Here is a 16,420-nt window from a genome sequence, read left to right as displayed (position 1 = left end):
TTATGGAGTCCGAGAGGACGGATTTAGATCCGAGTTGTAGAGGGCTTTTTGTCCAACGCACGTTGACCAGGAGGAAGATAAAAGTTGCCAGCTGATTTGACCGATGTTTGCGGCTGGTCTGGCATGGTAGAAACTTCCGCACACACAGGGACTCACATACACATGTACACTTACACAAAAATGAGCCCCTTTTGTGGTACAAGATTATTATTATTGACGTATTTATCCAGGTTAGTTTAATTGAGGTCACATCTAATTTAGGTTAAGCCGTTGCACCACGGCACGTTAAGACGAGTGTTCTTGGTCCAGGCCATGTGCAGAGTGATCAGGTCGACCGCTGTGTGTTGCAGGTCCCACTCTGCTGCTGAACAGTGATTGCATCAAGCAGTGTCTGGGGGCCGCCGCTCTGGACAGGTGAGATGGTCATTATTCGTCACGCGTTGTGCGTGAATACCCTTTCTGTAGCGGCCTTGTTCCTTCTGTTGTCGAAGGTCTCGCTTTCTCGCTCTCTTGCTCTCTCGCTCTCTCGCTCTCGCTCTCTCTCTCGCTCTATTATTGCATTCACTTCAGGTACTTGAGTGCTTTAGCGGCATACAAAAAAGCTTTACAATTGTTTTTCTTATTTTCTATTAAGCCGCCGACCATGAACACACACACACACACACACACACACACACACACACACACACACACACACACACACACACACACACACACACACACACCCCCACACACACACCCCCACACACACACCCCCACACACAAACACACACACTCACTCACACTCACCCGCTGTCTGTCTGTCCTCAGCGTCCACGAGTACCGTCTGTCCAGCTGGCTGGGACAGCAGGAAGACATCCATCGCATCGTCCTCTACCAGACGGACAACGGCCTCACGCCCTGGACCCAGCGCTGCATCCGCCAGGCCGACTGCATCATCATCGTGGGTTTGGGGGAGCAGGACCCCGCTGTCGGGGAGGTAAGGGGAGGGGCGAGCACGGCCAGGACCCTGGGGGGGGGGCCAGGACCCTGCAGGGTGGGTGAGAGCACGGGCAGGACCCTGGTGGGGGGGGATGAGCAGGACCCTTGTGGGGGGAGGCAGGACCCTAGTTGGGTGAGGGGGGCAAGAGAGAGGAGCAGAGGGATGGATGGATGTCTGTGTGTCAGAGTAGATGGGTCACTCTTCCTAGGGGTCAGAGGTAGGACGGTGTTGCACTGGACACTCAGAACAAGGGGGCTGGTTGGGTGGTGTAGTGGCCGGGTTGCTGCTCCCAATATCCGCAGGCTACCTGGAGGCCTCCATCCGTAGCATGGCCCGCCAGCACTCTGCCTCCTCCTTGTCCTTACAGACACGAGTGGTCCAGAGGGAGGGACATGTCTTCTAAAGTGCTAAGCTGCTGTTCCCAAAACCAGCCCCACATTTCATTAACATGGGGACTGTAGCTCAGACGGCGAGTGTTAACCTCAGTGAGGACACAATCTCTGGACGTTTTCGTTTCACACGTCCCTTCGTCCTTAGGAGAGCTGCCAAAGTGGACGTCATGCCCGAGGGGAAATGAGAAATGAAACTGATGGCAGTTGGACATTTTGAGTTGGGATTACGGTACAATTGAAATATGGGCGTGATTGTGGTTTGGATCACATTGTGTGCACGTCAAAGCAGGCGGTTCAAGGGGCTTGGGTCATTGGGCCAATCAGGGAGAGAGTGGTAGAAATTGGAGCAATCAGGGAGAAGAAACATTGGCTGAGCAATATGAAGGAGGATGGAGATTATGGAGGAAGTTGAGAGAAGAGAAAATCCGTTCAACAAAAGCCCGCTTGGTCAGCTCGACTGACCAAATGGAAGTGGTTTTCTCTGAGGCTGGGGAATTTGAAGGGAAGAGAAATGTGTTCACTTTAAACAGGAGATGAGGAGAGGAATGGAAATAAGGATCAATATTCTTTTGGGCACAGAATGAGTCATAGCTTTGTGTGGATATTATCTTCCAAGACACACACACACACACACACACACACACACACACACACACACACACACACACACACACACACACACACACACACACACACACACACACACACACACACACACACACACACACACAAACAAACTCACATTTTACTATTCATAATTTTCCTAAGCAACACTTAGAACATTTAGCAGAGTCAGGCCTGCTGTCTCCCACAAGATTTGTGCTAAGGACTGCAATACTAGGGTATTGCAGATATGTAAATGTTATGGTTTTTAATTTCTTTAATGAACGTGGCCTTACACATACATATATATACATTTACACGTATTGCAGAAGCAAAGAATCCCGAGACTGGAGTTCTTCTCATCTCTACTAGGAACTGGTCTGGATCTGTTGGATGCTCCATGGTTTTTATGCTTTATAAGCTTGCTCTCAAAGTGAAGGAGGCAAAAAACTGTCCTATTTACTATTATGAACTCTTTTTACACAATACGGCGACAAATTAAATGGCGAAGAAAAAGACGATCGAAATAGAAACTCCTGCTTGACGCAACAGTCTTTGGCAAGGTGCATTCTGAAGGTGTGAGCAAAGGCAGGTCTATTCTTGATTCAGAGCTATTTTATCACATTCGAGCCTTCCCTGGTGTGAGCTACAAGTCTGGCGACAGTAACCGCAGAGCAGTCAGACTTGCGTCGCAGATTGGTCTCAAACCACAGGACTACATCCTGATCAATGACCACAACACAGCCACCAAACGTCGCAGCACTAGCGCTGTATCAGGGCAGGAAGAACAACAAAGCAATCTGCTCCAAACAGTGCCCAGGTCTATCCTTGCAATTGTAATATCATCAAGGGTTTAAGTTGTAGTCGCTCAGGTTTCAAAGAGCGATGAGTGTGTCTGCAGCTCTTTGTTTAATGGAGGAGAGGCTGGGCTGAGCACTGACGCCCGCTAGCACACGAAGATAGGCTGGAGAGGAGCTTAGAAAGGACCGTTCAGGATGACTCACTTCTCTCATTACCCCCGGCCCTTCTCTCCGTCCTATAGTAACATTAACCCTTAAATGGCGTCTATTATACCGCCATGTGATGGCGATTAGCCACTTCGTGGGGCGTGTCCACCTCAGACACACGATGGAGGATCAGCTGGGTAGGCTGGTAAGCTGATCCGTCATTATCTGACCACGCCCACGTGATGACGTCACTTAAGGTTTGGTCTAGAAACGGCCCATAACGACCTGTCCCCATCAAACCCATCGCTCAATTAGGATCCCTGTGAACATAAGACGTTTTTAAAGGTGAAATATTATATCACCAGTTGTGAGTGTGATTAGCCAGTACAAGGCGTTTTGAAAATCTGCATCTTCTGACGTCAAAGGTGGGCCTGTCCACCTTGATGTGTGCTGGATAGATCAGTCTAACAGCCTACCCAGGGGACTGTAGCAAACGTTGCTCACCTATCCGTCATACATCTAGGTGGACACGCCCACTTGTGATGTCAGAAGAGGCCGATTTTCAAAACGGCTTGTAACGGCTAATCAATCTCACCCCTGGTGGCATAATATGTCACCTTTTTAAGATATTGAAATCCATTTCCTTGTGTATTTTTTTTTTATACGTTTTTTTTTTCTCCTCAAAACATCCCCTTGAGGGATGCGGTCTCAAACACCGTCCCTCACGCAATTGCTTTTCCCCGGCGGTCTCGCTGTTCCTCGCCGCTAGCTGGAGCGCATGCTGGAGCGCAGCGCCGTGCGGGCCCAGAAGCAGCTGGTCCTGCTGCACCGCGAGGACGGGCCCCCGCCCGCCGGCACCGTCCACTGGCTCAACATGCGCAGCTGGATCTCCAGGCACCACCACCTGTCCTGCCCCCGCAGGGTCTTCTCCAAGAGGAGCCTGCCCAAGCTGGTAGGCGGTGGATGGGTGTGGGTGGGTGTGTGTGTGTGTGTGTGTGTGTGTGTGTGTGTGTGTGTGTGTGTGTGTGTGTGTGTGTGTATGCGGGCGGCATGGGGCTCAGGAGGTAGAGTGGGTTGGTGGGTAAGCGGAAGGTTGCTGGTTCGATAGCATGAGCGTGCCGAAGTGTCCCTGAGCGAGACACCTAACCCCAGCCGCTCCAGACGAGCTGGCTGTCGCCTTGCATGTGTGCATGAATGGGTGAATTTTAGGCAACATTGTAGAGTGCTTTGAGTGGCCACTGGTTAGGAACGCGCTATATATTTAATGCTATATAAATGCAGTCCATTTACCATTTACTGGACTGGCATGAAGGAAAGGGCTGAAGTCATATTTATATAGATATAGATACAAATAATTAAATGTGTATGAATTCGTTACATTTACATAGCTTTTCAAGTGAGACAGGTATATATATTATATAACATAAATGCATAGTGTGTGCCACTTACAGTTCAGTCCCGGTGCTTTATCCCCCGTCACGTATCCTCTTCACACACTCTCTCCCCTCTGTCTTCTTGTTCTCCTGCCTCCCCCCGGCCCCAGAGGGAGATGTACCAGAGGGTGTTCCAGAAGCCCGCCGACAGACATTCAGACTTCTCCCGCCTGGCCCGCGTCCTCACGGGCAACGCCATCGCCATCATCCTGGGGGGAGGAGGGGCCAGGTAGGCTGGATCAATACCAGTGCGTCATGCTGGGACTAAACCATGATGGGGGCCCTTAATGGAGATGAATGTATGGCGGTGGGTAGGGTGGTGTGTCGCGATGGCTTGCTTACCAACGCCACAGTATATACGCTCCAATAACAGAACCCCCCCTCCAGAGTGGTTTATCCCGCTGATACCACAGTTACACAACAATGATTAGTTACAATAATGTTTGTTGTATATTAAATCATAAACACTTCAGATGGACACAAATCTAAATCCAGCAATGGTCATGTTAATGACGTTGTGTACTGCACTACTGACCTAAAGTGCAAATGCTTCCAACTTTTCTGTGCCTCGTGAGACCGTCTGTATCTGCCAAGGTGGTGTTTTGTCTCTTGGACGGCCAGAGCCTGTTGAAAGCCTCTAGGACTAATCAACGCAGCGTTGCTAAAAAATGGCTGAGCTCAAGGAAAGGGGAGTAATCGGCAGGGCAACGGAAACCGTTTAGTGTATGAAATCGACTCTATAACGATGTTAAAAGTGGAACAGAAATGTGCAGGGAAGGTTTTGCTTAATGACTGCAACAGTTTGGCCAAAATTCAGCACTATTGCATCTCTGGCTTTATAGATTGGTAAACAAAACCGTCTCTGGGAAAATCACTGTGCTGTTTTATTGCTTAGATCTCTGTATACCTGGCACACCCGTTCAGCCCTGTTTGCCACCAAATTAGAGCAGAACTACTCGTTCAGACGTTTTAGGGATCAGCGATTCAATTAAAAATCGACTTAATGGGATTGATGATCCCTTATCTAAAGATCTTGGTCTGGAACCTTCCACCATGATACTTTGGGAAAATATCACAGGGACACATCATTAGACAGGGCTGCCAGCATAATGACTGGCATCAAAGTATTGTCACAACTATTCATTTACATGATAAAGACAGGCCTTAATGATGCTGGCTCAGCTCACACACACGCACACCGGGGGGCGTCTGTGCGTGTGTGACGACTGCGAAGAAGACTCCTTGTCTCATTATTCTAATGGCCATCAACGAAGAGGAAAAAGCGTTGAGAGCCGATCTCGCCGCTCCGCATCCGAGCGTAGCAACTGCCCACGTGGTTGCTAGGTGACCCAAATGAGACCGGGTTAGAGGAAATAAGAGTCGTTTTCAGATGAATATATATTATTGCACCAAATGGTGACCCAAGGAAGGACACATATCATGATAATAAAGTGGTGATTGATGGTGTTGGACCTGGAGGTAACTGTAGTGCAGAAGGCTGGAGTTCAGCTTAGTGCCTTCTGTCGTAATGGCGCTGTACATTGTATGCTTACCAAAAACTATGCATACCATTGTATGATAAAAAACCAAAAACCCCTGCCATATCCAGTTGGAAGTGAAGCAAAATCCTTTTCTCATATAAGCAAAGCCTTCCAGGGAGGACTTCTACATTTGGTATTCAGACTTTTTAGAATAAAACTGTTTTGATTACTACACTTCTCCCGGCCTCCGTCATTATTAAAAATAAAAAAAAACAGGGGGACTGCTGCTGTCCTTGTTTGTCATGGACTGCAACTCCCTCCGCGGAGTGCTGATTGGTCCTAGCATCAAACCTTTTTAATGGGGTGAAGGGTCAACGGGAGCGAGGAGAGTCTGATCTGAAGAGAGAATTTCCGTGAACTCAGAGATCTGAACGGCACCCCGAGGCTAGCCCACCTGACCGCCGCCTTTGTGTTCTCCAGGGGCTGTTCCCAGGTGGGGATAATGCGTGCAGTCAGCGAGGCGGGCATCCCGGTGGACCTGATAGGGGGCACTTCCATCGGCTCCCTGATGGGGGCGCTCTATGCTGAGGACCGGAGCCACAGTCGCATGCGGATGAGGGCCAGGGAGTGGGCCATGGTGAGGGGCCAGGGGAAGTGGCTCGGTTGTGTCTTGTCTAAGCCAAATACAAAAAGGTTGTGAGGGAAAGGTAGAAAAGCTTTCCCTTGCTGAAGCAATATTTCCATCGCAAGTAAATGGAAAGAGTCTTTCCCATAACTGTAATCAGAATATATATTTTTTTTTTGTAATTTAGGTTATTTAATGATGTGGAAGAAACACACACAATCGAACAAATGGCGAAAAGATGGACCTAAAATGAAGATGCAACAGAAATATCTGCATGTCCATCATCCTAATTTAGTTTTCCAAACATAACTTTGCACTGACATCGATCTACGTATGGATTCATTCACGTGCTGCAGGAGATGACGTCGGTGTTCAAGAAAGTTCTGGATCTGACGTACCCGATCACGTCCATGTTCTCCGGGGCAGCCTTCAACTCAGGCATCAGCAAGGTGTTCAAGCTGAAGCAGATCGAGGTACGCGGGTCCTGTCCTCAGACAATGTGTCCTGGAGGGGGCCTGATGCCCCCTAGTCGGGAGAGTGGAGACTGATATGCTCTTAAACCTTGTTGGTATGAGTCATGATTGAGACGTCATTCACCTTATTTTTGATAATATTTACGTTTAATGTTTTCTTTTAAAAGTATGGAGCATAAAATATATAATATATATATTTGAGTATAGAAAAATCCATGTGAATTCCTTGTGGTGAAACACTCAATGATTACTGTGAGAGGTTAAGTAGGGAGTAATGGAGAGTGCAGACTTTTAATTTATACTATACCAAAGGCAGCGAGAATTATTGAGTGTTGAGAGTGGTGCATTATGTAAGGAGTAAACCATGACAAAGTGAAGTGAATTATGTGGCCCGTATATAATTCTCCCTCCCCTATGCTGCACCCCTCTCAGCCCTGCCATCGTATTGGATGGAAGGCCTGGCCCACGGCTGGCCTGAATGTTTGTACTGCATAACGGGAGAGGATACATCATTCTAATTGCAGGGGGGGAGAAGTAGGTTAATTGTGTGTGTGTGTGTGTGTGTGTGTGTGTGTGTGTGTGTGTGTGTGTGTGTATGTGCACGTTTGATCTATCGTCTACACAGGACCTTTGGATCCCATATTTCAACATTACCACGGACATCACAGCCTCTGCCATGAGAGTGCACACTGACGGTAAGGAATGCAGTATCTGGTTCAAAGTGTTGTGTTAAACTCTTGGTGTGGCCAGCAAGTTTGCCTGCATCTTCATGTTCTGCTGGATTCAACACTCGGTTACCATGACAGCGATGTTGTGTGAATCTCTTTTTATAGCCTAGAAACGGCACGAAACTATGATTATGTTTTTAACATACTGCTTTTTTAATTGTAATCCATCCATCCTTCAACAAGGAATGACAAATTTATTATGGATTTATCTATATTATGAAATCCTGTACATTTGTTAAAACTTTCTTTATTATCAAATCTTCTATCATATGAAATATTTCTCCATAATCCTCCATTATTCCAGGTTCTCTGTGGCGCTACGTCCGGGCCAGCATGTCCCTGTCGGGGTACTTGCCCCCCCTGTGCGACCCTAAAGACGGACACCTGCTGATGGACGGGGGCTACATCAACAACCTCCCAGGTACTCTTCAGTCTTTTCCATTCAGATATTAAGATGTATCCATCTTCTACCAAACAGCCGCTTACTTTAAAGTCGAGTTCATTCATAAGGTTTTCTTATTGTGGTGCATGGAGTTGTTCCTTGAAACGGCAGAATCAGGGTTAAATTTAAATATATAGTTATTTTATATATAGAATTATTTTCTTTTGAAAATATATTTTAAACACAATGTGACATGGCGCCCATTTCATATTGTCTTTCTTTTCTTTCTTTCCAAGTTGTCTCTTTTCCTCTTTTTAATTTAGTTAAAATGCATTGTACTCCATCCAACACCGCCATTTTGAATCAATGAAGGTCAAAATAATCAAATCTGTCTGGTTGTTGTGCTCTTTTTGGTAAGGTGACCTTGAGTTCTGTATTTTAAGTGTCGGATCAAAGCAGTGAAGGGATGAGGCAACGCGGATCACGGAGGAATGGCAGCGTTTAACTCCAGAGAAATGGCCACATTTTAGCGCCGTCCAAAGAGGCTACTTAACTCGTGACCTCTGAACCCCTCTAGAAATATTGGCCTGAATCCCATAACGACTAAAACCCTCGTTCATTTAATGGTTTCTCTGGCTCCCCTCTCGAAACGGTTGTGAGTTGCAATCCAGGATGGACGGATGGATGAATGGATGGATGGGCAGAGGATGGATGGATGGATGGATGGGCAGAAGATGGATGGATGGATGGGCAGAGGATGGATGGATGTATGGGCAGAAGATGGATGGATGGGCAGAAGATGGATGGAAGGGCAGAAGATGGATGGATAGATGGGTAGAAGATGGATGTATAGACGAACAACAGATGGATGAATGGAAGGAGTGATGAATTTAAGACGTGTGGAAGATCGGATACGTAGGTGGGATGACGGATGTATGGACTTATGGACATACGGGCGGCCGTCTCTTACTGCTGACCTGGTGTGTTATTTCCAGCCGATGTGGCTCGCTCCATGGGGGCCAAGGTGGTGATCGCCATCGACGTGGGCAGCCAGGATGAAACCAACCTGACTAATTACGGAGACTCGCTCTCTGGATGGTGGCTGCTATGGAAACGCCTCAACCCCCTGGCAGAGAAGGTCAAGGTACGGGTCACGTGTTGAGCGGTGTGTGGGGCTGAAGCGTTCAGACTGTCAATCTGTGGGTCATTCTCTATAGGTTTTATAAAGGGGGACTGTCATCGGGCTAATGCGTTTAAACGCTTATGTGTCTGCGTTGGTCACGTACTCATACATTATCATACATCATACGATTGGCCCCAGCCGTCGGTTTACATGACCGGTTGTGATTACGCTTTAATATCTGGAAATCAGATTGTGTTAAATCAGCACTTTGCCAAGCTAATGTCAGCTATTTGTACAGCATGAAAATTAGTGTATTTTTATTACATCTATCCTTGTCAGATATAACTTTGTAACCGGAGTAATCGAAACCATAATCATTCATCTACGTAGGCCTATAACTATTACTTCTTTTGCTAGTACAACCCCAAAAACTTGGAATTGGTGTTCAAAGACCTTGTAATGAGTACATATTTCACCATCATTCCCCCAACTGAAATGATGTAACTAACGGCCTGTAGAAGGTTGTACAGGCCCTAATGGGTTCTCCAGAGTGTTGACCCCCTGGCTTGTGGTAGGTGTTGAACATGGCAGAGATCCAGACGCGGCTGGCCTACGTGTGCTGCGTGCGTCAGCTGGAGCTGGTGAAGAACAGCGACTACTGCGAGTACATCAGGCCTCCCATCGACCGCTACCGCACACTGGAGTTTGGGAAGTTTGACGAGATAGCCGTGAGTCCGTGGCCCGATGCGGGGGTTTCTTCTTACTTCTGAATCCAATGTTATCATTAGAATAGGTAGCTTTAGCATTTTCAGCATTATTATCTTCAGAATTAGCCTTATTTCCGTTATCATTATTAACATTAGCCTTATTAGTGTTTGGATTATTAGTGTTATAATTAGCATTCTTAGTGTTAGCCCTATTAGCGTCATCATTATAAGTGTTGTCCAATACAATGTCTGAAATGGGAACTGACCGTCTGACCGAGCGTGTTCCTCCTCACTGTGGGGTCCAGGAGGTGGGCTACCAGCACGGGAAGACGGTGTTCGACGTGTGGAGCCGCAGCGGGGTGGTGCAGAAGATGATGAAGGACAGACACCTGGAGGACTTCCACAACACCCAGAGCAAGAGCAACGTAAGGAGCTCTCTTCCCCTCACCTAATTAGAACATGAAGTTGATTAGGAACATAGGGAACATAAGGAACATGAAGAAAATGAAGAACATGAAGATGATTAGGAACATAGGAACATAAGGAACATGAAGAAAATGAAGAACATGAAGATGATTAAGAACATAAGGAACATGATAGACACGAAGAACATGAAGATGATTAGGAACTTAGGGAACATAAGGAACATGAAGAAAATGAAGAACATGAAGATGATTAGGAACATAGAAACATAAGGAACATGAAGAAAATGAAGAACATGAAGTTGATTAGGAACATAGGAACATAAGGAACATAAGGAACATGAAGAAAATGAAGAACATGAAGATGATTAGGAACATAGGAACATAAGGAACATGAAGAAAATGAAGAAAATTAAGATGATTAGGAACATAGGAACATAAGGAACATGAAGAAAATGAAGAACATGAAGATGATTAAGAACATAGGAACATGAAGATGATTATGAACATAGGAACATAAGGAACATGAAGAAAATGAAGAACATGAAGTTGATTAGGAACATAAGGAACATGAAGAAAATTAAGAACATAGAAACATAAGGAACATGAAGAAAATGAAGAACATGAAGATGATTAAGAACATAAGGAACATGATAGACACGAAGAACATGAAGATGATTAGGAACTTAGGGAACATAAGGAACATGAAGAAAATGAAGAACATGAAGATGATTAGGAACATAGAAACATAAGGAACATGAAGAAAATGAAGAACATGAAGTTGATTAGGAACATAGGAACATAAGGAACATAAGGAACATGAAGAAAATGAAGAACATGAAGATGATTAGGAACATAGGAACATAAGGAACATGAAGAAAATGAAGATGATTAGGAACATAGGAACATAAGGAACATGAAGAAAATGAAGAACATGAAGATGATTAAGAACATAAGGAACATGAAGATGATTAGGAACATAGGAACATAAGGAACATGAAGAAAATGAAGAACATGAAGTTGATTAGGAACATAAGGAACATAAGGAACATGAAGAAAATTAAGAACATAGAAACATAAGGAACATGAAGAAAGTGAAGAACATGAAGATGATTAAGAACATAGGAACATAAGGAACATGAAGAAAGTGAAGAACATGAAGATGATTAAGAACATAAGGAACATGATAGACACGGAGAACATGAAGATGATTAGGAACTTGTAGAACAGATCAAAGAATTTGGATTTTAACGGCCATTTTGTGCGTAATCCAAATATGTGTCAATAAATGAGCTGATGTTTAGCTTGGTTATGAATGAAGTCTTTATGTATGTATGTGTGTGTGTCTGTGTGTGTGTGTTTGTCCACACAGATTGTGACGTGTCCAAACGCTTCCTTCACTGACCTGGCAGAGATCGTGTCCCGCATAGAGCCTACAAAACCCTCCCTCGTTGACGGTACACACACGCACACGCACACACACACACACCGAATGTCTATTTTTTTGGAGACATCACACACATCAATGTATGATGTCTCAAAACATATACACTCTCAACCTTGACTGACTTGTTTGAGTTATTCGAAGTGCTTGTCTCTTCCCTCTCACGCGAGGCCTAGAATCATGCCACATTCTTCCCTTGGCCGTAGTTTGCAATGTTTTTGAAAAGAGGCTTTCTCTCTTCTTATTCTATTAGACATTGAGCGGTATTCCACAGAGATGAAATTGGATTTCTTAGCAGAGATTGGTGTTCAAGGCGTGTTAGTCACGGCTGTTTGAGCATGGGTTGATAGTCCGATGCCCACGCCAGTAGGCGCATACACACACTCACACTTGCGCGAGCGCACGCACGCACACACACACACACACACACACACACACACACACACACACACACACACACACACACACACACACACACACACACACACACACACACACACACGACGACGAGTCCGGCGTTAGTAGCCGCTTCCTCTGATCATCATCAAATGGCGATGGGTCAATAGGTACGGTTTGGATGTACAGGTACAAATTGGATCTAAAATGAATTAAGTCTCTCGACTCACAATCAACTCACTGCTGTCTGTCATTTCTTAACAAGGAAAGGGAAAGTCTTTCTTTATTCATTGTTTAACTAATTAAAATTGGTGTCACTCAACTCATCCACCTCTTGTTTGTCTTTTACACCTTTTCCTGTCCCTGCCTCTGCCACTGGTCTCTCCTGGTCACTCCTGGTCTCTCCTGCCTCTCCTCCTCCTCCTCCTCCTCCTCCTCCTCCTCCTCCTCCTCCTCCTCATTGTAGAGGAGTCAGACTTCCAAACTGACTATGACGAGGAGGCGATGGAGAGCCCTCTGTCTGACCCAGAGCAGCAGCACTTCCAGAGCGGGGAGCACACACAGGGGGAGGACGCGGCACTCACCGGGTGCTGAACTCACTGGGGTACGACCGAGGGCCCGGGGCCCACACTGGTCCATACACTCTACTGACCAGGTTGTGCTACAAGGGCCCACAGTGCTCTATACACTCTACTGACCAGGTTGTGCTACAAGGGCCCCACACTGGTCCATACACTCTACTGACCAGGTTGTGCTACAAGGGCCCACAGTGCTCTATACACTCTACTGACCAGGTTGTGCTACAAGGGCCCACAGTGCTCTATACACTCTACTAAGCAGTTTTTATCACAGGGGCCACACTTTTCCAAACTTCTTGCCGGGATCAGATTGCACAAATGCATCACGTTTCCCACCCGTTTTTACATCACAGACGATCTTTCAGTGTCGCAGGTTAATATGAATTTAGAGGTCAGATGGGGCTGTCCTAACCCGTGTTGACAGATTACGCTTGTGGTGTCTGGGACGAGCTACAATGCCCATATGTGAAATCTAGCGCCTTTGATTATTTTGACCGTGGTCATGTTGTCAAGACAATTCCTGCGACGCGTAAACTAAGGTTGATGATTTATATATTGATCCTTCCTCCCTGATCTCAGGTGAACTCGAATACTAAGTCGTGAAAACGCAATGTTTCGCGGTCCAACGTGGAGATTGGATGCAACGGCAAGATCTTATGATGCAATGCTTGCCCTATTAGACGTACGTATTATGACGCCCGTCATGAAGGACAGGGATGTTCTGTGCTCTGATCCTGGCAATACTGACCGCGTTGTTCTTACAGAGGCCCCAGGCCTCGGTATGGTACGTTAGAAAACTGCATTCCCAATGGTGTTTAGCTATCAAATTCTAATTAGATACCCTCTTCCTTCCGGCCATTCTTGGCTGAATGCATTTAACTTTGGCGGGCTGTTCAACATCACTTAATGTGACTGAAGATTGAGAATTTTCCAATCTGCTACATGATTGATGAACCATGAACACAAACATTATAGGATGTAGATGGGAGGTTTGTTAAAGCGTTCAGCCTTAAACACCAGAGAAATGACTTGCTGGCTATTTGGGGCAGCGACCTCCCTTATATTAAATTACTCCACAGCACTGTGGCCTTCTGTCTCGTGAGCTGTGCCTTAACGAGTAACAGGTGTCTTAACAAGACACAGGTGTCTTAACGAGACACAGGTAGCATTTTCCGATATTATTTCCCAGCAGAATTGCTCGCCCAAACTGATTGGTCGGTGTTAAACCAATCGCAGTAGTTAAATTGATTTCAGCTGGCAAACTAAGACAACCAAATTAATTCTCTGTGGTGGCCAGGGAATAGTCAGGTTAATCGTTGATCATATTTCTGCCATTCTCAATTTAACACACACACAATACCCAGACACATGATGAGACCAAATGGCTAAACCTGCCTTGCTTTTCCCCATCATCCAGAAGATCCATTCGTGAGTGTGTGTGTGTGTGTGTGTGTGTGTCACACACCTATTGAATACCAAGCAGTGGCTCGATCAACCGTTCAGGTGGCCATCTTGAATCCACGACGTCTACTGCTCCTCATTTCTAAACTGTTATAACGATTTAATAGTTTCAGTGGAGACGTGAGCCCCTTAAAATAGACAGACTGTTTAATTAAGCGGTTAAACGATGCTCTGTGAATGGATTTATCGTCTGTGATTGCGGTGTGGGCTACCTGATGTGTAATTAGTGTGATGCCATTTGAACTCAATCTAACCCCTCCCCCCCTCCCCCCACTTTCTTTCAACTTGAAACCCATTAATCTGGTCTTAATCCCCAGGAGGAAGAGGCGGGCCGCAGCCCAGCCCCCCCTGAGGCCTTCGAAAATCAACTCACCCTTGCCTTGCCTCCTATCAGATGATCAATGATCCCTAAACACTATGGTCCCGGGAAGAGCGGCTCGGCGAGATTCACAACCGATCCTACCTAATAGACAATCCCACAGCCACGCACATGTCTGTGTCTGTGTGTGTCTGTGTGTGTGTGTGTGTGTGTGTGTGTGTGTGTGTGTGTGTGTGTGGTGTGGCACGATTAGGCCACGTCTTCTGATCAGGCACTTTTGGTTTTTATTTAATTTTACACTCTTTTGCTCATGGTAGACATGTGCTAGGAGCTCGAAGAAGCAATTCCTTTGCAGAAAACCAAAAACCTCTCTTAAAATAGAATCAGCGAGGTATTCCCTTTGTCTGTGCAAGTATTGCAAGCACAACCAGAGCGTATTTCACTGCTTCGGGAGAAGAGCGATGAGGCAAGGAGAAGTCACCACGTGTTTAGAGCCAAGATGGCTGCTAGGTGACTGTGGCCCACATTCATTTTAACGCATACATTTTAGTTTATTCTGAAGAATCCTACGAGATATGTTGGGCACTTTGTACATCTCAGTTGATCTTCTGCACTCCTGTTGAAGCCTACCGAGAAAAACTCCTTTTATTCTGTATTTTTTTTATTAAATTGAGTAGCCATATGCCCATAAATGTACAATGTTTTGTGTCATGCATAACCAAACATTTGATCACGATTCCAAATACAACTAACTATATATATATATACAGTATATGTGTATGATTTGTATTAAACCTAAATTAGTAATGTAATTAACACAATTAGATAATCATGTATGGCTGGGCTAATGAATAACATGTCTGCTCTTACTTACACACCACTACCACTACTGCCTTCTTTCTCAATGCAAAGTATGTTAAATGGATCCCTGAGAATGACACATTTTTATGATAAGGTCAATGTTGAAAACTTCAAATGCCTGCCACCCAGTCATATTCTCAGCAAGTCTGGTTGAGTAATTATAAGCAAACAGACGAAAGGAAATGCTAATGAATAGACAATTAAAGCTTGCTCACAACTTTATGTGTGAGCAGGCGTGTCCAAGCCACCACACGTCTCTGTCATCCAAGGATGTGGTAAATCCTTCCAGGCACCAGAGAGAAAAGTGGAAGTACCAAAGTGCCTTATGGGTAATGGAGTCTCTTTATACTGAAAACCCCCCTGCTAGACTTCCAAACACTCATAGGGGGCTGTTAAATCCATACATTTCAACATGTAATGCATTACCAGATACAGTGCAGCGACGGCAGCCTGAACTCAGTTACTTAGAGACGACCAGCATTACTCAGCATTTAGGAGCGGGCCAATGAACAAGTGTCAGTGAAGACAACTCTTCTCCCATTGGTTTGCGAGTTAGTTGACAGTGTTTTTAGGTGTCAATGCTTAATTTATGTCAAAGCAGAACAATGAATCTATCCAACTGTACAAATGATTATTTTGATTGTGCGTCGATTTACATATGTGTGTTAAAAAAAGATAAGGATGAGGTAAAAGATTCAGTGTGAGGTCAGTGTTTGTTTGATATCCCTGTGAACTTGTGAACGCCTTCAACGACAACCACTAGCCACTACTTCCATTACTGTGCCTTAAGTGGCTTACGTTTCACTCATGAGTTAAACTTGACTTGACTAAAGTTTACTAATATGCCTGTACGTGTAAACTTTCTAATAAACCACCCTTTGTACTCTTGTAGTTTCACGTGAATTGTATTCTGTCTTTATTTTAATTAGAGTAATGGTAAAGGTCATGTATGTCATAAAACAACACAAGGGTGGACATCAAGGAGATATTTCTACTGCTAGGTCAACAGAAAATGACATTACTTTCTTCGACTGGGAATGACGTCGTCCAGCTAATCATTTTA

General features: G+C 45.3%; 1 protein-coding gene across 4 annotated transcripts in view; it reads left to right on the top strand.

The window, feature by feature from the left end:
• The window catches only part of pnpla7a (patatin-like phospholipase domain containing 7a), a 31,351-nt gene extending 15,153 nt beyond the window's left edge, over positions 1–16,198 (top strand). For 2 of the 4 annotated variants that reach the window (XM_079734474.1, XM_079734472.1), the window contains exons 23-35: positions 351–414; positions 811–979; positions 3,694–3,876; positions 4,468–4,586; positions 6,319–6,475; positions 6,820–6,936; positions 7,562–7,631; positions 7,969–8,085; positions 9,042–9,190; positions 9,745–9,897; positions 10,182–10,301; positions 11,671–11,755; positions 12,605–16,198. In XM_079734474.1, coding sequence (XP_079590600.1) covers positions 351–414; positions 811–979; positions 3,694–3,876; positions 4,468–4,586; positions 6,319–6,475; positions 6,820–6,936; positions 7,562–7,631; positions 7,969–8,085; positions 9,042–9,190; positions 9,745–9,897; positions 10,182–10,301; positions 11,671–11,755; positions 12,605–12,732 — 1,631 coding nt within the window. In that variant the 3' untranslated portion in view covers positions 12,733–16,198. The remainder of the gene's footprint in view (positions 1–350; positions 415–810; positions 980–3,693; positions 3,877–4,467; positions 4,587–6,318; positions 6,476–6,819; positions 6,937–7,561; positions 7,632–7,968; positions 8,086–9,041; positions 9,191–9,744; positions 9,898–10,181; positions 10,302–11,670; positions 11,756–12,604) is intronic. The other 2 variants (XR_013811789.1, XM_079734473.1) reach the window with 2 other exon arrangements.
• Positions 16,199–16,420: the final 222 nt, after the last annotated feature.

The sequence above is a fragment of the Pollachius pollachius genome, assembly GCF_949987615.1.
Source record: "Pollachius pollachius genome assembly, chromosome: 4".
In the NCBI taxonomy this organism is placed as follows: domain Eukaryota; kingdom Metazoa; phylum Chordata; class Actinopteri; order Gadiformes; family Gadidae; genus Pollachius; species Pollachius pollachius.
Note: the sequence above shows the minus strand (reverse complement) of the source record. Positions and strands in the feature narration are given on the sequence as shown.